The 23,233-nt window shown below is 50.6% G+C and overlaps 1 protein-coding gene across 3 annotated transcripts in view; it reads right to left on the reverse strand.

Annotated features, from left to right (window-relative positions):
- Window positions 1–8,302: 8,302 nt before the first annotated feature.
- The window catches only part of WDTC1 (WD and tetratricopeptide repeats 1), a 71,701-nt gene continuing 56,770 nt past the window's right edge, over window positions 8,303–23,233 (reverse strand). For 2 of the 3 annotated variants that reach the window (XM_037033030.1, XM_037033032.1), the window contains 10 exons: window positions 21,969–22,151; window positions 21,128–21,222; window positions 20,598–20,713; window positions 19,196–19,271; window positions 18,468–18,576; window positions 17,011–17,184; window positions 13,715–13,950; window positions 12,223–12,400; window positions 10,152–10,344; window positions 8,303–8,707 (listed from right to left, as the gene is read on the reverse strand). In XM_037033030.1, the coding sequence (XP_036888925.1) occupies window positions 8,510–8,707; window positions 10,152–10,344; window positions 12,223–12,400; window positions 13,715–13,950; window positions 17,011–17,184; window positions 18,468–18,576; window positions 19,196–19,271; window positions 20,598–20,713; window positions 21,128–21,222; window positions 21,969–22,151 (1,558 nt within the window). In that variant the 3' untranslated portion in view covers window positions 8,303–8,509. The remainder of the gene's footprint in view (window positions 8,708–10,151; window positions 10,345–12,222; window positions 12,401–13,714; window positions 13,951–17,010; window positions 17,185–18,467; window positions 18,577–19,195; window positions 19,272–20,597; window positions 20,714–21,127; window positions 21,223–21,968; window positions 22,152–23,233) is intronic. The other variant, XM_037033031.1, reaches the window with a different exon arrangement.

Here is a 23,233-nt window from a genome sequence, read left to right on the forward strand (position 1 = left end):
CCAGCATTCAAGGCCCTCATGGTCTGGCCCCAAACTCCAGCCTTCTCTTCCAGCTCATCTCTGTCTCCCTTGGGACTGGCTTTGACTTAACCTCACTGGGACGCCTGCCTGTCAGAGAACAGAAACCTGCACTGCATACCTCATGTCTTTGCTCACACTGTTCCTTCAGCAGAATGCCCTTCCCCTCCTCTCCTACACCACTTTCAAGGTTTCTGGCAAATGCTCCCTCTTTGCTCCCAGAGCACGGAGGCTGTTTCTACCTATTGAATATTCATGTGTGCTTGCATTAGCATTAGCTGTTTACATATCTGTCTCCCCCAAGAGACTATGAGCTCCTGGAGAAGGGGACTGACTGGATCTATTGGTTCCTGTATTCTGCACAGCAGCTGGCAGATCAGAAGTGCTCAGGGAGTGTCACTGGAGCTATTTGTTGACCATAGGTGGCCTCCTTGGGGGAGAATCACCTCGATCAGTAAGCCAGGGAAGCGAGGCTGAGCCAGGGGCAGTCGCGCTGCAGGTTGGAGGAGCTGCTGGGTGTCAGGCAGTGTGGGAGGGCAGTGTCCTCTCCTCCGCAGCCTTTCTGCCTCTGTTCCGTTCGTTACCTTCCCTGTTTCCTGGAGAATGGGGTTCTCCCCATGAAGCCCTAGACTGTCTTTCAGGACACCTTCACACCTTTCCTTAGTGAGGAGAGGATCATCTGAAAAGAAGACCTTCTGACCCTTTAGACATCAGAGTTTACGATTTTCTTCTCCATTTCATTTTACAAATGGACAAATTTCCCCAAGATTAGAGAGCATAGCAAGGACTAGAATCTATGTTGCCAACTCCCAGGTGGGCAGCAGCGCACCAGGTTCAACAGGTGAACTTGTGAGTCAGCCAGCAAGCCCAGTGTTTGAACCTTTGTCAGTGGCTGTCATAACTTAGGAAAGTAACTGGACCTGTCAAGGCATCAGTTTCCTCACCTCTAAAATGGGAAATGATAACTCACATCAAGTGAGGTTTGACAGGCTACATCCGAACAGCTCCTGGCCTGAAATGCACACTGTTAGCCATTACAGCATCACTGTAGGGCAAACAGCACTTCGCTGTGCATACTACGCAACTGCACACTGTAACTACGCAAACAGCACTTCGCTGTGCATAATCTCACTATGATTTGGAGCCTCACAACATGGTGAAATAACTTAGAGCAGTATCGTAACACCCATTTTACCGATAAAGAAAATGAAAGGTTCAGGAACTTTCCTGAGGTCTAAACATATTATCCGGGGTGGGGTTCTGAACCTGAAAACTGGGCTGTCTTTGCCGGTGACCTCTTTTACGGTCATTAACAGGTGGATGAGGCCAGCCTGGGATTTTGGAAATCACTGTAACATAGGCGCAAACTATGGCCTTGTAAGATCAGAACCTCTTTTTTTTTTTAATCCTCACCAGAGGACATGTTTGTTCATTGATCTCAAAGACAGAGGAAGGGAAAGAGAAACATCGATAAGTTGCCTCTCGTACATGCTCAGACTGGGGATCGAACCTACAACCTAGGTATGTGCCCTGACCAGGAATCAAACCCATGACCTTATCTGATGATGTGCCAACAAACGGAGCCCCCTGGCCAGGACCTATTTTCTTTCCTTTGTTTAAACTCAATCTTTGTTTTTTTTTCCCCCCATTACCATTTAGTCCCCTTATACCTTCCTCCCCCAGGCCAGGACCTATTTTCTATAAGTAAAAAAAAAAGAAATGCCTTGGGTGCAGGAAGCGGAACGAGGCCACACAAGAGTGCCTCACGCCTGCCAACGTGTCCGTCGGAATGCCTCCTGCCTGCTCTCCCTGCCAGACACAGAGCCTGGCACACAGCAGTGCACTTGATGGCAGATGTATGGGGAGGGAAACTGTGTTTCACTCACAGTTTCCAGTGAAACACAACATGCAGGGATCTTGCACAACCCCCATCTTTGCTATTTCACTTTTTCCAGACACTGTGGAGGCTCCAGGAGGGCAGGGACTAGTGTGTCGTGCACATTTTCATTAAGCCAATGCCAGACACACATTAAATAAGAAAATTATTTTTCAAGAATTGGACCAGGGATTGGAGATTAGGGATCCAGACCTGCATTTGCTTCTAATCACTGGGGCCCTCAGGCAGCCCATCCCTTCTTCCTGCCCCTCTTTGCAACTCATTGTCCCAATTTTGTACAGTGTGGGGACTGGGCTAGAGCAGTGGTTCTCAGCTCTGGTGGTAATTAGAATAAATCTCCGATGCTTAAAATAAGGGGTGGATGCCCGAGCCCCATCTCAGACCAAATAAAAAAATTGGGGTGGGCCATTGGTAGTTTTTAAAGCCAGCTAGGCAATCCTGATGTTTAGTCAGAGCTCAGACCCTCTGAGCTAGGTGATCTCACTGCCCTGTAAGTTCTGCAACCGCATTTCAGCACAAAGACTGGCAGCAGGCCTCTGGGGCTACACCTGCCCACCACAAACACAGGGGGCCTGATTCCAAAGGCTGTTTTTGTTTTGCCAGGCACTCACTGTGTGCGCTTATCTGAGCCTCAGGCTATCAGCAGGGCTGGTGAGAGCTTTGGATGAGTCACACATGCGGAAGCACATTAAAAATGGAGCACCACGAATCTTCTGTCTCTAGTTTTGCCTTTTCCAGAATGTCATCTAGCTGGAATCCTACAGTGTGGCTTTCAGACTGGCTTTCTTTCACTGAGCAATCTGCATTTAAGGTTTCTCTATGTCTTTGTGGCTTGAGAGCTCATTTCTCTTTTATCGATGAATGATATTCGATAGCATGGCTTTGCCATGGTTAGTCCATTTATGTTTTGAAGGACTTACCGGTTGCTTCGGGATTTTGGCAATTACAAACAAATCTGCTGTAAACACTCATGTAGGTTTTTGCATGGACCTAGGTTTTCAATTCATTTGGGTAAATACTAAGGAGAGTGATCGCTGGATCCTGTGTAAGGCTGTATTTCTTTGTAAGAAACTTCCAACCTGTCTTCCAAAGTGGCTGCACCATTTTTCTTTCACACCAGCAGTGAGCGAGAGTTCCGGTTGCTCCACATCCTCACTAGCATTTGGTGGTGTTTTTTTTTTTTTTTGGATTCTAGCCATCCTAAAGGTAGATAGTGGTAATTCACTGATTTAATTTGTAATTCCCTAATGACATAATAAATATCTTTCCATGTTTATCAATCACCTGTATATCCTCTGGTGAAGCGTCCATTCAGATCTTTTGCCCATTTTTAAAATCAGGTTGTTTTCATATCACTGAGTTCGTTATGTTTTGGATACATGTCCTGTATCTGACGCATCTGGGAAATATTTTCTGTCCTTGTCTTTTTCATTCTCTTAACAGTGATTTCCAAGAGCAATTTTTTAAGTCCAATTTAACAACTTTTTCTTTCATGGGTTGTGCTTTTTATGTTGTATACTTAGTGTCCAGCCCAAGGTCACCTAGATGTTCTCCTGTCTTAGGTCTATGATCCATGTTGACTACATTTTTGTGAATGGTATAATGTTCAGATTTTTTGAAAGATTTTATTTATTTATCTTTAGAGGGGAAGGGAAGGAGAGAGGGAGAGAAATGTCAATGTATGGTTGCCTCTTGTGCATCCCCTGCCCGGAACTGGCCTGCAACCCAGGCATGTGCCCTGACTGGGAATCGAACCACAATCGTCTGGTTTGCAGGCCCGTGCTCAATCCACTGAGCTACACCAGCCAGGGCTCAGATTTTTTTTTGCATGAAATGTCCAGTTGTTCCAGCACTACTTGTGGCGAAGCCTATCCTTTCTACATTAATTTTTCTCCTTTGTTAGAGATCAGTTGAACCCCGGCTGGTGTGGCTCAGTAGACTGAGCGCCGGCCTGAGAACTGAAAGGTCACTGGTTCTATTCCCAGTCAGGGCACATGCCTGGATTGTGGGCCAGGTGCCCAGTTGGGAGTGTATGAAAGGCAACCGATCCATGTATCTCTCACACGTCGATGTCTCTCTCCCTCTTTCTTCTCTAAAAGAAAATCCTAAAAAAAAACAACCCAGCCCTGGCTGGTATGCCTCAGTGGATTGAGTGCAGGCTGCAAACCAAAGGGCTGCTGGTTCAATTCCCAGTCAGGGCACATGCCTGGGTTGGGGGCCTGGTCCCCAGTGGGGGCCATGTGAGAGGCAACCACACTGATATTTCTCTCACTCTATTTCTCCCTCCCTCCCCCCCTCTCTAAATAAATAAAATATAAAAAAAAAAGATCAGTTGACTATATTTGTGTGGACCGACTCTTGGGATCTCTACCCATTGCAGTGGTTTACTTGTTGATTCCTCTGCCAGGACCACACCACCTTGCCTGTCCTGACCAGTGTAGCCTGCTAAGTCCTGGGGTTGGGTAGCGGTATTCCTCCAACTTTGTTTTTCATGTTGGCTATTCTGGGTCTTATGCCTCTTCGTCCGAATAAACTTAAAAATCAGTTTGTCAATATTCACAAAATAACTTGTTGGGATTTTGATTGGGATTTCACTGAAGCAATAGACCAAGTTGGGAAGAAGTGACATCTTAACAATATTTAGCTTTCCTATCTGTGAGCATGGGATATCTATTCACTTACTTTGACTTTTCTTGATTTCTTCACCAGTTTAGTAGTTTTCTCCTTATATAGATCTTGTACATATTTTGTCAGGTTTACTCCTAAGTACTTTCTTTAGTCGAGGGGGTGCTGATAAGGGCTCAACAGGTGGAGCACAGTGAGTGACTGTGTGTGACAGTGTAGTGGTGGGTACCTGACATCACACACTCGTCAAACCCCACAGAACAGTACCATACAAAGGTTGAACCCCACTGTAGATGACAGACTTTAGTCAATAATAGTGTATCAATATTGCCTCATTAATTGTAACAAACGTATCATCCTAATGCAAGATGTTAATGATAGGGGAAACTGAGCCAGGGAGAAAAGAGGTGTCTGGGGCTCTCTGTACTATCTACTCAATTTTCTGTATGCCTAAAGCTGCCTGAAACAAATGTCCATTATAAACAATGACAAGGAGTGCCAACTCCAAATGAAAGGGGGCCCCCAGTAAAGTCTTCCAGGCTCCTGGCTCACAGGACTAAGCCAACATTCTTTCACCAAGCTGAATTACTCAGGCTCCATGAGGGATGCTGGGACTTTGCACTACACTCTCTTGGCCTGGAACATTACCTTTCCCTTGCCTGGACTGCAAATGTTTTGAAAAACCTTCTGCAGACGTCAGTTTGAGAACACAGGAATGATACCAACCCACAGCACCTGCTCCCTAGCCCACCTACTGTGCTTCTGGCAGGCCCTCTTTTCCTGTCCATCTCCTGTACTAAGCAGTGTACCCTGCTGGCCCCAGCCTGGTTCTTTTCAAATGTGCGAACAGAAGAATAACAAGATTTCAGTAGTAAAACTGGTGTTCCCACGGGATTGAACCACAGTTCCCAAACTGTGCATCAAGGCACCTTAGGGTGCCACGTCAAATTCACAGGGGGCACAGTGGGGCACTTTAAATCTGAGATATTTGACACCTGTTGGCTGTGCTACGTTCTTCGTTCTTCGACTGTCACCTTTGAAAAGCTGAGTTTTTAGTGGTTGCATTGATAAAAGCAAACAAGTCAACGTGCAACAGGAAGTGGGGGTGGTGGTTTTCCATGCGATCAGAGAGTTCACCATGTTTCTCAGTGCCCGAAACGCACACAGACCCCACTAGTCATTATGGTTACTTAAGAAACAACAGTATTGTTTCTTCTCATTTATATGCATCACTTTCAAAATGATGACTGACATGGTAAGACATGTATTCTTACTGATTTAACTACTTGTTAAATCAAACTGCGAGGTACTTCTTTTGGGTTAGGGGCTCCATGAAAGTAAGTCCTGAGACACTAGTGGTGGGGGTGAGTCTTGTGAGCTGAGAAAGTTTGGAAACCTCGGGTCTAAAAAGTCCTCTAATCCAGGACACATTAAAACAACAACAACCCCCCCACCCCCCGCCCCGCAGGCTGTGAAATCAATTTAGTGGGTTAAAACCAGCATTTTTTTCTCCTTAATAAAAGAGAATGGTAAGTGGAGCTCACCGCCTGCAGCAAGGGTGCTGTCGTGTAAAACTTATGTTCATTGCATATACGTACAAACAAGCATAGGTGTCTTGGGTCACAATGTAAAATGTCCACTTCTTGTTTGGGTTCTGATTCAAAAGTCTGGCCCTGACTGGTGTGGCCCGGTGGGGAGGGCATCATCCTGCAAACCCAACAGTCTCTGGCTCGATTCCTGGTCAGGGCAAATAAATGCCAAGGTTTCGGGCAAGGCCCCTGACTGGGGAGCATGTAAGAGGCAATTAGTTGATGTTTCTCTCCCTCTCCTCCCCCTCCCTTCCCCCCTCTCTGAAAATACAGGTAAATAAATAAAATCTTAAAAAAAAAAGTTTGAAAACCAGTAAGACCCCATCCTCCTTATCTTACAGGTGAGAAAACAGCCCGGAGAGTGAGAGCTGATCATTGCAAGTCACAGCCACCAGTACCAGGTTCTGGACTCGGCCCTCCTAGGAGGGGTGGCCACCACTCACAGGGACCCTTCCAAGGCAGTCCTCATCTGCTGGGCTGATCGAGGTGTGGTCAAAGTCACACAGCGATAGCAGTGAGAGATCAGGTATCCTCACTTTGGTCCCAGGACCCACTGTACCCCACAAAGGCCACCAGCCACACCTAGAACAAAACGGTTTTAATCAATTGTGTCACCCTCACTCTCCTGGGAGCGGAGCAACAAAAGGCTCGGCTCCTGCCCCCAGAGGACAGTAAGGCTTATGTGTCTCCACACTGCAGGGCCAGGGCTGACAGGCAGGGCACAGGGGGCAGGGAGGGAGAGTGGGACGCATGGAGATAGGAAATGGTGGGCAGCTGGAACACAGGAAAGCAAAGGGGCCCTGCTGGTCTGTGGGCCCCAGGGCTCAGCCCCAGTACACCCGGCTCTCCCCTCCCTGGCTGGAGAAAGGTCATGGAGAAGAAACAGGGGAGCAAGTCCCAGCAGCAGAAGAAGCAGCAGCAGCTGTTTCCTTCGCCAATAAATACACTTCATTACCAAGCTAGAAAGGAGAGAGGGGTGGGAAGAGGGACTGGGGTGGAGAGGAAGGGAGAGAAGCTGCCACCTGTGTTGCTGAGATTAAAGCAATGACGAGATGGTGCCAGACCCCCCACCACCATCCTCACCCCTCCCCCTTCGTGTCTTCTTAAAACTGTGAAAAAGCTTTTAATGTGGCCCTCCTGTCTCCAGGGCTGCTCTGAAGCCTGACTGAGAGGAGGCACCTGGCAGAGGCAGGGGCGGAAGGAGGGAGGAAGGACAAGCAGGGAGGCTGCTTTTCCCCAGAGGCTGCAGCTGGAGGGCCGGAGCCAAGTAAGCACTGAGAGGAGAGGGGAGGGGGGAGGGGGGAGAGGGGCTCCCCTCCCTGGCTGGAGAAAGGNGGGGGAGGGATGAACCAACTACCAGGAGCAGCTCCTGAGCTGAGAGCCAAGGAGGCAGAGAAAGGGAGGCTTGGTGAGTGGTGGGGTGACCGCTGCATCCAGTGTAAAGCTTGGGGCTGCGGAGGAGGGAGGGGGCTGAGTTAGGGACTTTCCCATCTGAGTGGCTCAGGAGACTCACCCTCCTCCCCCCACAGCAGCAGGGGACAGAGAAAAGCCATCACTTCTTTGGTCTTTGTGGCGGCTCTACATGTGGAGTGGGAAGGAGGGCAGAAAGGGCAAGAAGGGCCCTTAGCAGGGAGCGCCACCTCAGCAAGAGTAGGCCTGGCTGAGAGCTCTGGCAGAAAGGTCACAGTGAGGCCAGGAGCGCCTGAGAAAGGAGAGTGGCCGTAGTGTGGAAGGCCTGGCATGGGCGGGCAGGGTACAGTGTGGTGCCCCGCCCTTGCCAGGGTCCTCAGGAAAGGCTGAGCCCCAGAGGTGGACAGAGAGCTGGCGCAGTGGCCTGGCTTTGCCCGTTCCAGGGCTCCTGTCCTTCTTTCTGCTTCCACCCTGACACAGTGGCTCTGGAGGGAGGGTGGGACCTCATCCTTTCAGAGCCTTCCCTGAAGACCTCGGGGGAGCTAGCCTTGCCAGTCAGGAGCAAAAGTGGCAACAGGTCAAGGCTAGCCCTTGTAGAGTGGAATTCCACTCCCCTTCCTGCTCCAACTGAAGGGCAGGCAGTCCTTGAATACAGCTTCAGCCTTGCCTCCACACCTGAGACAGGCCAGAGCCCTCGGGGGACCTGGAAGCGGGAGGTTGGGCGCATAGGGAGGGGCTTCCCCTCCTGCTCTTTTGCTCAGGGCTGGGGTCAGTCAAGGGCAATCTGCCCAAAAGTCTGAAAGCCAGCAAGTTGTAGCAACCCCACCCCCAATGCCAAACTAACAAACAAAATGAGGGAAATAAAAACATGGGGTGGGGGGAAGACAAACCAAAACAGAGCCCCCTGACCTCCTGCCCAGGGCAGATGGTCCAGCCCATCACAGGGGCTGGGGTCCAGGGCCGGGAGGGTCTAGCTGGGCCGGCACTGCACCTGGCCCTCAGAGCTGTCCTCGTCGTCAGAGGCCCCAGCACCCCCGCTGCTCAGGCCTGTGATCCGGTAGCCCATGTTGAGCAGCATCACCTCCAACGGGTCTGCGTTCATGCGCCGCTGGTTGGCCTGGGAAGCGCCCTCCATGTCCTCCACAACTCTGCCTGTGAGGTCTTCGCTCTGTGGGAGGGGACAGCAGGATACATGGGGGAGGTGCACACACATCTGGGGTGTATGTGTGGGGGACGCACACACCAGCTGAGCTGTACACGTGCAGGGGATGTGGGCACCAGGTGTCTGTGAGTTCACACCAGTCTGTCCCTGTGTGTGCATGGGTAGAGAGAACATACACACTGGGATATGCGAGGGTCACCCCTGCCCCACACATACACCAGGACATAAGCGAGGACACCACGTACCACAGAGGTTGCACGCACGGTGGGACTCACGTGGGAGGAAACACAATACCCTGGGGTGCACGTGGGAGATGCACATGCTGGGACAGACACTGGGGCGAGACACACACCAGGGTACACACGGGGCAGTCCACACTGGAAAACGATGGGGACGTGCCCCACAGGACCTGTATGCAGGAGACCCACACAGGGGGCGCATGTGAGGGAGGGCACATACCAACATATGCTGGGCACACATACTAGTACCCAGTGTGGGGGGTGCAGACACAACCCCCCCCCCCCCCCCCCCCCCCCCCCCCCCCGCCACCCTTGGCTGTGGCCACTCCCAACAGCCAGTCCTTTATCCTTCTTTTCCTCTCCTCTGAAGGGAGGACCTGGTAGGTTCTCTTTAAAATCCGCAGCAAACTGACTTTGGAATTAGATAAGCCTCGTGCCTTCTGCTTTGCCAGCTGAGAAGACGGAGGAAGTGGGGCGCAGGGCACTGGAAGCCTCCAGTCAGCCCACCCGGCTACCCGCCCTAGGAATGGAGGGGACCACTTTGTCCTAAGTGACGCTTCACAGGTATTAGTTCTCCAATCCTTAAAGCAACCCTTTGAGGTGGTGCTGTCAGTCCCTGCCTTGTGTACAGCCCTGGTGGTATGTGGTGTCCTCACGTATGTCCTGGTGTATGTGTGGGGTGGGGGTGACCTGTGCATATCCCAGTGCGGAGACGATGAGAACCCGGTCAGAGAAGGGCATGTCCCTCAGGCAGTGACTGAGGGGCCAGGATGCAAACTCAGGCCCGCCAGACTTGAAAGCCTGACTTTCTCCACGTGACTGAGCCACAGGCCTGTGGTACGAGGGGCAGAGCACCCAGGGAGCCCAAGGTCCTGTTCCCACGACGTGCACGGCTCTGGCTCCCTCCCTGCCCTGCGCTTGGTCACTGAGTCCTGGGTATGAGACACATCTTCACAGCTTGCTCAAAAATATGGTCCTCGGAGGCAGGAGCCAACTCCTGTCCCTGGAACTGTCCGCCACATGTGGAACTGTAAGAACTCCAGGGCTCCCACCTTCACACAGCCTTAGGCCCTTGAGTGAGAGCTCACTTACCCTGGCGGCTTCTTTTCTCCCTGTGACTCACTTCCCTTCCCATCTGTGAAAGGTTCAGCCAGAGGCCCTGCCCAGGGTCCACCCCTACCCTCCCCATCTGGCCATGTCTACACCCTCACCTCTGGCCGGGGATTCCAGAGCCGAACAACAGGATCAATGCCGCTAGTGGCCAGGAAGCAGTAGCTGGGGTGTGGCTGCAGGCAGTTGACGATGGACTCGTCCCCCTGGAGCACTCGGACTAGGTTGGTAGTCTCCTTTTCCCAGATGAAGAAGGAGCCATCGTCAGAGCCACTGACGATGTACTGAGCGTTGCTGGCAGGGGGGGAGGGGCAGAGGACAGGGGGGTCAGGTGGGGTAGTGTTCCACGGCCTCAAGTAGAGGCTGTGTGGCGTAGGGCAATGGGGAGCAGGGAATTCTGTAGCCGCTCAGCCTCCCAACCTCCAAGGTCTTCACTTCACTCAGCACATGGTAGTCGTCTCCACACTGCAGAGCTCTAGACTCTGTCTAACTGTTCTTTCTCTTTTTAAAATTATTTATTTACTTTTGGAGAGAGGGGGAGAAAGGGAGAAAGAGAAGGAGAGAAACACTGCCTCTCACACTCCCTATTGGGCACTTGGCCAGCAACCCAGGCATGTGTCTCGACTGGGAATCAAACCAGCAACCCTTAGGTTTGCAGGCCGGTGCCCAGTCCACTGAGCCACACTGGCCAGGCCTAATTGTCCTCTTAAATTCAGGGTCAGGGACTGCCTGGGCCCCTCCAAGACACTATCCCCCAAAAGTACATCCTAAGCGCCTTGGGTGCCAGGACTATACCTTATGTCTCTGGGAACACCTTTGTCTAAGCCTTCCTTTAGTAGTCCTAGTCTTCCTGAGGCAAGACCCCCAAATCCTACAGTGCACCTGCCCTCACACACCGTGGACATTTAGGGGGATTCAGGTGGAGAGATTCTCTGCCATGTTCATGTGTCTTGTCTCCTAAAGAAAGTGCAACAGCTGCAAAAGAGGGTTGGGGGTCATGGTGTCTGGGGTGTGTGCTCTGTCCCTCAGTACCGAGGCACTGTTCTCAGCAAATGACAGTTGTGCCAAGACTGCTAGCCTCCAAGGGCCCTCACCCCACACCCCCAGCAGAGGGGAGGATCCAAACACCCAGATAAAGAAACCAAACTCTGCACGTGGGGACAGAGGAGGAGGAGGAGGGGATGGAGGAACAGTCCAGGTACTGCACTGGATGTTCTTATGAATGACCTCATTAGACCTCATTATGGTCCATGAGTGGGGGTGGTTGGTTTCATTCTATAGATGAAGAAACTGAGGCCCACAGAGGTGAAATCATTCGCTTAAGGGTATAGAGACAGGGCTGGAGTTTGAGAGTTTTCTAGAAAAATTATTCCCTCATCCTGGCTAGTGTGGCTCAGTGGATTGAGCACCAGCCTGGGAACCAAAGGGTCACTGGTTCAATTCCCAGTCAGGGCACATGCCTGGGTTGTAGGCCAGGTCCCAGCAAGGGGAATATGAGAGGTAACTAACTGATGTATCTCTTGCACATCGATGTTTCTCTCCCACTCTTTCCCCCTCCCTTCTCCTCTCTCTAAAAGGAAATAAATATGCCCTAGCTGGTGTGGCTCAGTGGGCTGAGTGAGTGCTGGACTTCGGACCAAAGAGTTGCTGGTTAGATTCCCAGTCACTGGTTAGTCAGGGCACATGCCTGGATTGCAGGCCAGGTCCCCAGTAGGGGGCGCTCAAGAGGCAACTACACATTGATGTTTTTCTCTCTCTTCCCCTCTCTAAACAAATAAATAAAATCTTTTTAAAAAAATATTTTATTTATTTATTTTTAGAGAGAGGGGAAGGGAAGGAGAAAGAGCGGGAGAGAATCATCAGTATGTGGTTGCCTCTCACGTGTCCCCTACTAGGGAACTGGCCCGCAACCCAGGCATGTGCCCTGACTGGGAATCAAACCCGTGACCCTTTGCTTCACAGGCCTGTGCTCAATCCACTGAGCTACACCAGCCAGGGCTAAATAAAATCTTTTAAGAAAAGTTATGCCCTGGTGGAGGGTAAATGCAGAAAACTGTACTTGAACAACAATATTTTTTAAAAAAGAAAAGAGAAGAGAAGTTATGCCCTCACACCCCCCAACCTCTTGCTGCCCACCCAGGCTGTGCCCTGCTCCTTTTCAAGGCCTCGGACCTGCCAAAGAAATTGGCCTCCTTGATGTCCGTGGTGGTGTTGCAGTGGCCACAGTAGCGGAACTGATAGTCGTAGCTTCGCTCCCGCAGCACCATCTCATCTTCTGAAATGGAGTCCTTGCGGCTTGTGCTGCGGAGACGGACTGGGCCACCACCGCCACCAGCTCCCTTCTTCTCCTCTGAGGGCAGAACGCAAGGAGAGGTGAGAGTCCAGCTCCTCTCTTCCCTCCCTAACCACACCCACCTTAGCCCTGTATTTAGTCCAAGTACTAGCAATGCAGGCTACCTGCTTAGACCGATACCCTGGAAAACTGGGAACAACTGTGGGAGAGAAGCAACTTTGGACCTAGTCCTTGAGGATATTCAAGAAGAGACCTCTGATGCCAGAGGTGTCTTGGCTCAGGTCCCTGAATAATGTCTGGAAGCCCCAAGGATGCACAGACCCAAGGTCTGTTTCTGTGCAAGTGAGAAGCAAGGAGGGGAGGGTGAAGCACTACCGAGAGAGCTTGAGGGGATGATTTTTCTAAACAGATCCACAGCTCCAAAGGCAGTGAGGTCTAAGCCCTTCCTCTCAGGAAGACAAGTTATCCCAGATCCCAAATGAGGCACTGATGTAGGGTTAAGGGTCTTGGGTAAAATCACACTGTTTTTTTCAGTGCCTTAAAAGTGCTTTGTCTCTGCCTGTTTCAGGGCCTTTGCATGTGCCAGTCCCTATACTAGGAACTATTCTCCTCCCACAGCTACACTTTGTATCTCTTCCTCCTCCACCTCCTTGAGATCTCAGCTTAAATATCTCTTCCTCAGAACCCCCGACCGCCATCGAGCTTTCCCCTGTACATCTATCTATACTGTAGCATATCAGGTTCCCATGACGCTCATTGCACTCTACTTCTCCTTTATCACTTGGCTCCTTCACTAGGTGTAAACTCCATGAACAGAGAACTCCCATCTCACTTGCTCCAGCCGTACTCCCAGGACCGAGCACAGTGCCTGGTACATGGTAGGTGCTTGATAACGTCAAATGAAGGAATCACTGGCATGATCTCTGTGCAGGTGAGGCAGCGGGTTCACAGAGGCTGCACTCTACCCAGGGTTACCACATGTGTGCCAATAAGAACAAGCACAACTGCCAGCTGCTGCCCCCACTCAGATGACCAAGGCCCTGTCCACGAGAGGGTGAGAACCCCAATAAGCCACATGGCCTGATTGGGGCTCAGGTTACTGTTATCCTGAGCCCCAGGCACTACACCAGGTGCTTTAAACAGGCTACTGCTAGTCCTCAATAGAAACTGAATGCGGGTGCTATCCTTCCTTCTTTTTAGATCAGGAAACTAAGTCTCAAAAAAACCAAGTGACTGTCTCAAGGTCACATGGTTTCTGACTCAGCATCTGAACCTAGGCCTCTCTACTCTCAGAACTGTGTCCTCTCCAGAATGTCATGTAGCTCCTCAAATAGAAAGAGTGACAGCAGCCCCTTCTCGGTGCCCACTCACCACTATCATTTTTGGAGAAGAGGGCAGCCGTGATGTCTCGGCCCAACGCGTCACAAGCGCTGCTGTGGGCCTGCTCCGGGAACTTCCCTTTGAAGTCATCCAGGCACTCCAGGGCCTCAGCTACATACTTGAGCTCAAAGAGGCAGCGGGCTAGGCGGAAGTGTGCTTTCAGATGACATGGATTCAGGGAGATTGCCTTGAGGCAGTCCCTCAGGGCATCGTAGTGGTCACCATCCCTGGATAAGGTAAGAGAGTGTGGCTTGGAGGTGAGGTCAACCAACAAGCAAAGAGTCATCCCCACTCAATCCCTGCTTTCTCTGGTCACTCCAGCCCACCTCTGACAGGTCGAAGAGCAAGGGTACTTGGAGATGAAGAGAGTCTTGGCTCAGTCCAGGTCCCACTCCCCAACCAGGGACGCTGAAGATAAACCAGGAACGCTGAAGTCTTGGGGGTGGGCTGGGAGGTGGGTGTGTGGCAAAACCCAGTGTAAAGCTGCCCTCTGCTGGACATAGTATGCACCTGCATACCAGCTCACCCCAGGCACCCACAGCTCTGCAGCAGAAGGCCTGGGCATCTTGCCAGTCTCAGCTCCCCAAACCTTCCTTCTCTCTTCCTCCATTTACCTCCTCAAATCCCCCAATGAGGCTTCAAAGCCATGTCTCAGGTAGGGGGCCCTCAGGACAGTTCTGTGGTCTGGCGAAGCCAGAAGTGCCAGGCTGGAGACTCAGGGTCTGACCAGCAGGCAGCAAGCCCTCAGCCAGACCCCCCTCTGTCCTGGCTGACTGATCCACAGCAGCTGTGGCCTCTACCTCCTGGGGCTAGAGGATGGGGCCTGACAGACTGGCAGAGTCAGCTCTCTGGAAGCAATGGTGGGGGGTGGGTCGAGGCATGCACACCAGGAGGCCCAAATCTGCCCCACTCACCCCTCCAACCTCCTGAAGCATAGAAAAAGAAGTGGAATGTTTCTTTGTTGGGGGAGTAAGTGGGGAGGGATCAAAGGAGAACCCCCTTCCTCTCCCACCTGGATCCAGAACATAAGGGACACTTCCCCGGCACCCATATACTGATTCCCGCCTCTCATCTAGAGAGCCAGGTGGGTCACAGGACCCACTTCTCCTTTGCAAGCTGCTTTCTCTCCTTTTCTAGGCCTAAGACCTAACTATGCCAAGTAGCACCCCCAGAGCTGGTGGCCCCTCCACCAAGGCAGCTCACGACCCTTCTGCATTGGGCTAAAGCAGGCCGACACGTGAATGTCCTCCTGACCCCTCTCCTACGGCACTCAGAGGGAGTACCCAGCCCCTGGAGCAGCCATGCTGAGACCAAGAACAAGCAGCTTAGCCAGTGTGCGGGCAGGCAGGAGGCAGAGCTTTCACTGTGTAGTCAGTGTCAGAATGAGTGGCTGTGATGAGGGGGCAGGCGCTGTTTGGAAACCCAATTACCGCCTGCAAGGTGCCCCTCAGAGCTCCTGGGGAGAGCCAGACCAAAGACCAGCCAGAAGCCAGAGGGTGACAACTCCCACTGCATCCAGGAGCAGATGGTAGCCCTGGGGAGACTGGCTTGGGACAGAATGTGACATTCTAGGGGTCACTGGCAGGCATGTGGGAATGAGGAGGGAGCAGACTGGCCCCAGGGCTCACCCATCCAGACTTACTGCCAGATCAATCTCCCTGAAAGGACAGCCCTCAGCACATCCCTCTCCGCCTGAAAACTCTTCAGTAGCTGCCCATCATCCACTGAATCAAGGCCAAAAGCCGCCACCGCTCTGCATTCCAAGTCCTTCCCAGGCCAGCCCCAGGCTACCTCACAGACTCATCTCCTGCCAGTCCCTTCCCGAACCCTCTGCTCCAGCCAAATGGGTTTGTTGTTCTGCAGACAAGCTCTTCAGTCAGTCCCCCACCCCCAGGCCTTTGTTCATACCATTTCATCTCCCTGGGAATGTCCTTCCCCCATAGTCCCCTCCTCCTTTTCATCTCCTTGTCTAAGCCTGCCCACACTTAAAGCCTATTTAGCACATCTTCCTGATGCTTTCCTGATAGATCCCAAGCTAAAGCAAACCAACTTTTCTTTGAATGGCCAGCACTTCACTTGACCATTCAAAAAGACCTATGGCTTCCTGACTCTTTGATGATGGATCCTATCCATCTTTGTCCTCTGCCCAGAGGCTGGGAACTCTGGAGCACAAGAACTCAGAGTGACAGAATTTTGTGTCCCTAGTACCTAGCACATAGTAGGAGCTCAGAGAATATGCTGAGGGAACTCATGGGTTGGGAATTTATCAGCCTCTTTTAGCGAGACTTGCAGGAGTGAAACAGCTCTCAGGCTAGGGCCTGGATGAGGACACCCAGTTGCTGGGACAGAGGTGAAACACCTCAGGATGGCCCCCAAACTGCCATCTCCTGGGTCTGGCTGCCATTTGAGCCCTTGGCAAACTCCTGATGCCTAAGCTAAGGCCTGTGGCGTTAGCATCTTCCCAAACCGCCATCTACCATCCTGCTGACTTGGGTGGGTTTCTTAAGCTTCCCTCTCTGGCCTGTCTAGTTGCAGCCAGACGATGGCACACCAGCTGGCCTGTCTGTCTGGGCAGAGTCGACGGATGCCAGACGGAGCAGAAATGGCTGTGGGCCCAGCTTTATCCATCTCTAGTCCTGGCCCTGACTGGGGGATGGGGGTCTGCCTGTCTGCTTGCCTGCTGGTGCTTCAGGCAGAAGGGCTGGGGGCCCTGGGCTCCCCAAAGATAAAGAGTTCTTCAGGATACGGACCTCTTCCTTTACCACTAGCCACTACAACCCAGCATGACCCACAGTCAGCTTCAGGTTATGTGGGATCTTGTTTATGTTTGGTCCAAAGGGCCTAAGAGCACAGGAAAGCACTCGCCAAGGTCAAGGAGCTACAGAATCATTTCAAACAAACATTAACTGAATTCACAAAATGCCTCATTTCCATCTAGCAAGATTCTGCTGCTCCTTCAAAGTCCAATTCAAGGCCCAACTCTCCAATAGTTGTGATTAACCATTCTCTTAATTCCTACTTCTCCAGTGGCCATAGCACTTAATAACAAAGCCCCATGTTGAAGCTACTTGTGCACATATTCCACTTAACTGTGAGCTTCCCTGGTGCTTGAGACTTCCTGACTGATGGGTCAGGTGCCTGCCCACCACCAGCCTAGAGGTAGGGAGGAGAGGCTTGGCCTAAGAAGCTCTAAGAGCCTGCAGGATGTCACTACCACCTTCCCTGATGCAACATGGCTCCATCAGGCCCAATGCCTTCATCCCTCACCCTGGCCCAAACCCACTCACCACTTGCGCTTCATGTAGGCAGCAGCTCGGTTTCCGTAGAGCATGGCATTGTGAGGGGCCCTCTGCACAGCCTTGCTGTAAAGCTGAATGGCCTGGGTCCACTGCTGGCAGGCAAAAGCCTCATTGGCTTGCTGTTTCACACGCTCCAGGTATGGGGGCAACTCTACCTGGGGGCTATAGGAGAAGCAGAGCCAAATCAGGCCAGCCAGAGAAGGTCAGGGTAGCCACTCAGGGAAGTCTGTAACCTTGTCTGAGGGTCACACAGGTTTTCTTAGCCCCTGGGATCTGCACTGTCACCTAGAAGAGGAGATCACTCCTATCCTTGGCCCAAGTTAGGTACCTACCATGTTGCCATGATAGGTAGTAGATTCAATTCAGATACACAGAGCCAGTAAAAAAACAAGAGGCAGCTCTGGCTAGTGTGGCCCAGTGGACTGAGTGCTGACCTTAGAACCGAAGGGTTGCTGGTTTGATTCCCAGTCGGGGCACATGCCTGGGTTGTGGGCCGGGTTCCCAGTAGGGGGAACTGAAGAGGCAACCACATACTGATGTTTCTCTCCCCCTCTTCTCCTTCCCTTCCCCTCTCTCTAAAACTAAAAAAATAAAATCTTAAAAAAAAAAAAAAAGCACGAAAGGCAGAAATGAAGCTGGCCTAGACGGGGTTAAAGCAATTCTTCACCAAACACCTGGGCATGATAGCGGTTCACGCCACCTGCCTACACGTTGAGCTGAGCCATGTGACCACCAAATCCCTCCCATGGATCTCTGTAGAGAGAATTCTGTTTCTCTCAAGGGCTAGATGATTTCAATGCTTCTGTATCCAAAACCCAGCACAGGGCCTGGTAGAGAATAGAGGCCAAAAGATGCTATGGGATGGAGAAAAATATAGTGGGAGGGGCCCATCGGCATGGAACCCCTTTGAATTTTTTTTAATCCTCACCCAAGGACATGCCCATTGACTTTAGAATGGGAAGAGAGGGAGAGAGAGAGGGAGAGAAACATCAACATGAGAGAAAAAACATCAAATCGCCTGCCTCTCACATGCAGCCCGATTGGGGATTGAAACCACAACCCAGGCATGTGCCCTGACAGGGAAATGAACCTGGGACCTTTGCTGTATTGGACAGTGCTCCAACCAACTGAGCCACACCAGCCAGGGCTGGAACCCATTTAGGAGGGAGCTCAGTGATAACAGGCATTTAACCTTTGGGTCCTGACCACAGTTTCTGGTCTAAGGGACCAGAGCTCCAGTCTGAGCATGACTGGAGTCCTACCAGGTAGGAGTGGCACTGGGACCACTAATCACCCTCCAGAAAACTCTTTGCCCCAGTCCCCTGACTCTGGTGTATCTGTCTGGGTTGGGGCATCAGAAGAAAGGTTTATAAGACAAGCCCCTCCCTCTAGTCCGTACGATGTAACGGGGGCTGGGAAGGTTGGACAAGGGAGGCTGGCCTTACCTGACATGTCCCTTACTCTCTGGCAGCCGGAAGCCATTGCTGTGAAGGTGCAGGCCATTGGACACGCCATTGGACACGCCGTTGGTAGACATCTTGCCATTCTGAACTTCTGGCAGGGAATAGGGAGAAAGGAACACCATCAACTCAGAAAGAGGTCCTCATATCTCCTCAGCAGCCCTCCAGCTTTCATCACAGCATCTGATGGTTCTGTTGTGAGGCCATCCTCCCAGGTTAAGATCCACTCCCAGAGAGCAAGTTCTGGTAGACTGGGCAGGCGAGGACATAAAGAAAAGCCTGTGCACCCTCTGCTGGCTGAAGAGGGACATAGCCTCACTTGGCACTACTCTTACTTGGAGTTGGGGTCAGGGTGGGTGAAGGGGATGGGAGGTACCTAAATCAATGATAGGCTCCAGTAAGAAGTCAATGAGGAGACTGATCTGAGATGATAAGGGAAGGGCAACTATGCCAGGTCCTCAAGAGCCAACCTGTGGAAATACACTGCTTTTTCGGAGGGACGTGAAAGGGGCTGTGGTGCAAACCCTTCGACAGCGCCCTGTGACCTACTGTCGCCTTTTTTTACTGTGCAGATAGTGTCCGTCAGAGAATCCACTCATTTTGGAGAGTCACAGCCACTGCCCAAGGCAAGGGGCAGGTCTCTCAGCACAGGCTGCACACACTCAAGCTCCCCAGCAGAGACACCCTGAAGGACACCTTAAGGGAGAACTTACCCCCCGAGGAGTGGCATTTTCTAGGCAAGAGGAAGGTGTACGGCCGCTGCTTGTAAGTCAGGTCAAACAAATAGACCTAGAGAGGAGGGATCAAGAAGAGAACAAGAAGAGAAAAAGAAGAGAAGGTCTGTGAGGCAAGCATGTGGCTAAGCAAAGCCTGGGTGGCTCTCAGTGAGTGTTGAGCAGGGAAGCATCGAACGAGGCCAGGAGGGGTTTCTATGGGGCAAACCTCAGGCAGGAAAACCTCCCCAGTTCCTGCTGGAGGTACTGCGTGAACTGGAATCACATGTTTAAGCTGAAAAGGTCCTCAGAGGTCACAAAGCAAAATGCCTCACTTTACAGATGGGAAAACTGAAGCCTCAGAGAAGAGAAGCAATTTACCTAAAATAACACTGATGGTTATTTCCTTCAGTAAATATTACCTATTATTACTTAACATTTATTGAATTCCAACTTTGCTCCAGGAACTCTGTTTAGTGTTTTATATGACTTATCTCATTTCATCCTAGAAACCATTCCATGAAGAGATACTACTGTATTTTCATCATTTCCTTTACAAATGAAGAAGAGTGCACTCAGCTTTTAATTTATCCAGGGCCATAAGAGCAGCATGTGACACAACCAGGACCCCAGACCAAGTCTGTCTGGTGAGAACCACTCTGCTAGACTGGCCCTCCGCTCATCCTTACGCTACCTTTAGGCCAGACGGTGGCTCAGCAATCTGAAGCCAGGGCCCTAGTCTGTACTCAGGTGCTCACCTATTCTCCATCCTCTATTTTTTTGCACAAACTCATACCTTACTTTGTAATGTCATCAACTGTTTCACTTGCTATGTATCTCCTGTTAGCCTGGGACAGATTGTATTTCAAATTTGTCTCCCTCATGTTTATGAAAATGCTCTCTCTAGCCCCACAGTACATGCTCAAGGAGTAGTGGGAGAATAAATAAATTTATGCAAAGCTAAATAACTATCCCGACTGAGAACATGGAGACAGAAGGTTTAGCAACCTGCCATTATCAAAGGACACTCCCCAAAGCTGGCCCTAAACCAGAGCCTGGCTGCACACCTGAACCCCAGGAACTCCTCCTAGGAAAACAGCAGATGAGGAAACCAAGGTTGAGGAAAATGAAGGGACTCTGAAAGTCACAGTACACAGCTAGTAAACAGAAGGTCAGCATTTGAAGGTAGGTCTGTCTGTTCTAAAAGTTATGCTCAAGAAAAAGACCAGGCCAGGGCACCTCTCTGGGAATTCCAATGACTCCACGTCACTCCCACATTTCACTATGTCACTTAAAATAAGGCTTCTAATCTGCGTCATGGCAGGGGACATGAGGGATACAGTCCAGGCTGCTGGATTTGAGATGGCAGTGGGGCAGAGCCTGCTTGGTCAGTCGAACATACCTGCTCCCCTCCCATGTTGACCAGCAGCTCTGTGCCGTTGGGGCTGAAGGTCACGTAGGTGGCAACCAGCACTCTCAGACGGTTGTTATAGTCAGGCAGCTTCACTGGCAGATGACCTGCAGGGAACAGCCCAGTAACCCTAGGGTGAGGCTCCCAGGACCCCCCCCCCCCCCCCCCCGCAAAAGGCAGGAAGTCAGCCATATACCAATGATGGTTGCAATCATCTTCATTATAAAAATAGCTACAAGCCTTGAGCCCTCACAATTGTGTTGGGCCAACTGCTTCATGTACTTTATCTCATTTAGTCATTACAACCCCATTTTATAGAAAAGAAATGAAGACTCATCAAGGGTTAGTAATTTACCCAAGGTCACATGATGGCTGGTTAATGGCAGTCAGGATTAAAGCCCAGATATGTCTGACTCAAAAACCTTCACTCTGGACCACTGCGCCATACCACCTCCCTGCACTACCCCAGACAATGCCAGCACCCAGCCAAGAGTTTGGGCCAGAGCTGGGCTGAGCCCTACCTGCTACGTAATATTGGGCTGCACCATCCGGAAGGGGCTTCTGCCGATCACAGAAGGTGTGCACACCTGCTGAAGGGCTCTGCTTCATGCTCTTTCTGGTGGAAAGGCAAACCGTATAGGTTACAATGCCTAGCACTAGCCCTGTCTAGATCACACCACGTTCCCGAGAGGAAAACCTGTTTGTGTCCCTGAGAGCTACAGAAGGCACCTTTCCTCCTTACCTCAGCAACCCCAAAGGTTACCAATCAGACAGCTGTGGACACACACTGCTTAACAAGTTGGCCTTGCCAACTGTCTCAGTCCTCAAGACCACCCCCATCCATTACCCTCATTTGACAGGTGAGGAAGCTAAGGCTCAAGTCTAATCCAAGTCACGTAGCGTATGAGGAGCAACAGTGGTAGCCCAAACCCATGAATGAAAGTCAGCAGGCCAGACGTTCCTACACCTGTCCCAAGAGTCCACTAAAACCTAAGCTGGCAGAGCCGCTCAGGTCTGGCACTTCCACGGAGATTCTAGCACATTCTCCTTTTATTTTTTTAAAAAAGAACAAAATAAAATTACATGCACAAAGAGAAATTTACGTACAAGATTATTATAATTGTATAAACACTCATAGTAAAAGAACAAGGAAAAATATTATACTCAGTGATTTCTTTCAGGTGATGGATTATGGATAATTTTTAATTTACTTTTCATATTTCCAAAACAAGCATATATTAAAGTTTTTTTTTTAAATCTCAAAATTTAAAAAAACACCTCAAAAAGAAGAGGGCACAGCAATGTCGGAAAGCAGCAGCAGGTTCCCAGGGACTTTCCTGCAGGTGGCCGAGCTGTTCATACCTGTGGTTATGGATCATGCGAATGTCGTAAAGCCTCACGAAGGGCCCACTGGCTCCTACCGCCAGACAGTTGTTGTCCTGGGGGTTGACAGTGAGGCACTTGGCTTCCACCAGCTGGCCACAATATTCTGTCAGGTCAATCAGCACTTCCGAGTGTTTGCTGTTCTCCCGAAGGTCATACTGGCTGTGAGAGAGGACAGAGTTAGGGGACTGGAGGCTGGGCCCGTGTGGAAGGCAAGGAAGAAGCCAAGGCCTTGTTATACAGCGTGATTGGGAGGGGCTCTAGACCTGTTTGTAAATAGTAAGAATGTCAAAAATCACTCTCATTTCTTGAGTGCTCACTGTGTACCAGGCCCCTGTAGCAGGCTTCTCACATGATGTTTTATGCTAACACAACTCCGTAAGGTAAATACTACTGTACCTTTTTTTTAATTAGAAAAAAAAAACAGATGTCAGTATTATTGCTACTAAGTACTATCACTACTGATTGCTAACACTTAGTTGGAAATTGCTTTGTGTCCAGCATTGTTCCTAAGCCTTGCACATGTATTATCTAATTAAATCCCTACACATCCCTAGGTACCATTAGAACACTGAGGTTCAAGGAAGTTAAATAAGCTGCCTGGGACAACACTGCTAGTGAGCGCAGAGCTGGGACAGCTTCCTAAGACTGCTCCGCTCCTTAATTCATTCTTTCTCTCTCTCTCTCTCTTCCCCCCTTCCTTTCCTTTCCTTTCCTTTCCCTTCCCTTCCCTTCCTTTCCTTATTTATCTATCTATTTAATGATAGTGGCCTACAAGAGCTTTCCTAACCTAGTTTTTTAAAATAATATTTTATTTATTTATTTTTAGAGAGAGGGGAAGGGAGGGAGAAAGAAAGGGAGAGAAACATCGATGTGCAAGACAAACATTGATCAGTTGCCTCTTGCACGCCTCCAACTGGGGACCTGGCCTGCAATCCAGGCACGTGCCCTGACTGGGAATCGATCTGGTGAGTTCAGAGGCCAGCACTCAATCCAGCCAGAGCCAGTTTAAAAAATATATACATATATATCTTTTTGAGGTTTATTCTGCACCTTAATTCAATTCTTATTGTAAATTAGTTTCTTGTAGGATACAAAAGAAGTATGAAGGTGATAAAAAAAGAGAATCTAGAGATCATTTAAGAGCTACCTAGAAATACCAAGTGCCAAGAGAAGCCCAAGAGTCCCATCCAGGTGGCAAAGGTCATGCGAAACGTCCACCTGGCAGCAGCACATGCCCACAG

This window comes from Sturnira hondurensis, unplaced genomic scaffold, assembly GCF_014824575.4.
Source record: "Sturnira hondurensis isolate 20B ecotype Veracruz unplaced genomic scaffold, ASM1482457v3 Scaffold0021555, whole genome shotgun sequence".
In the NCBI taxonomy this organism is placed as follows: domain Eukaryota; kingdom Metazoa; phylum Chordata; class Mammalia; order Chiroptera; family Phyllostomidae; genus Sturnira; species Sturnira hondurensis.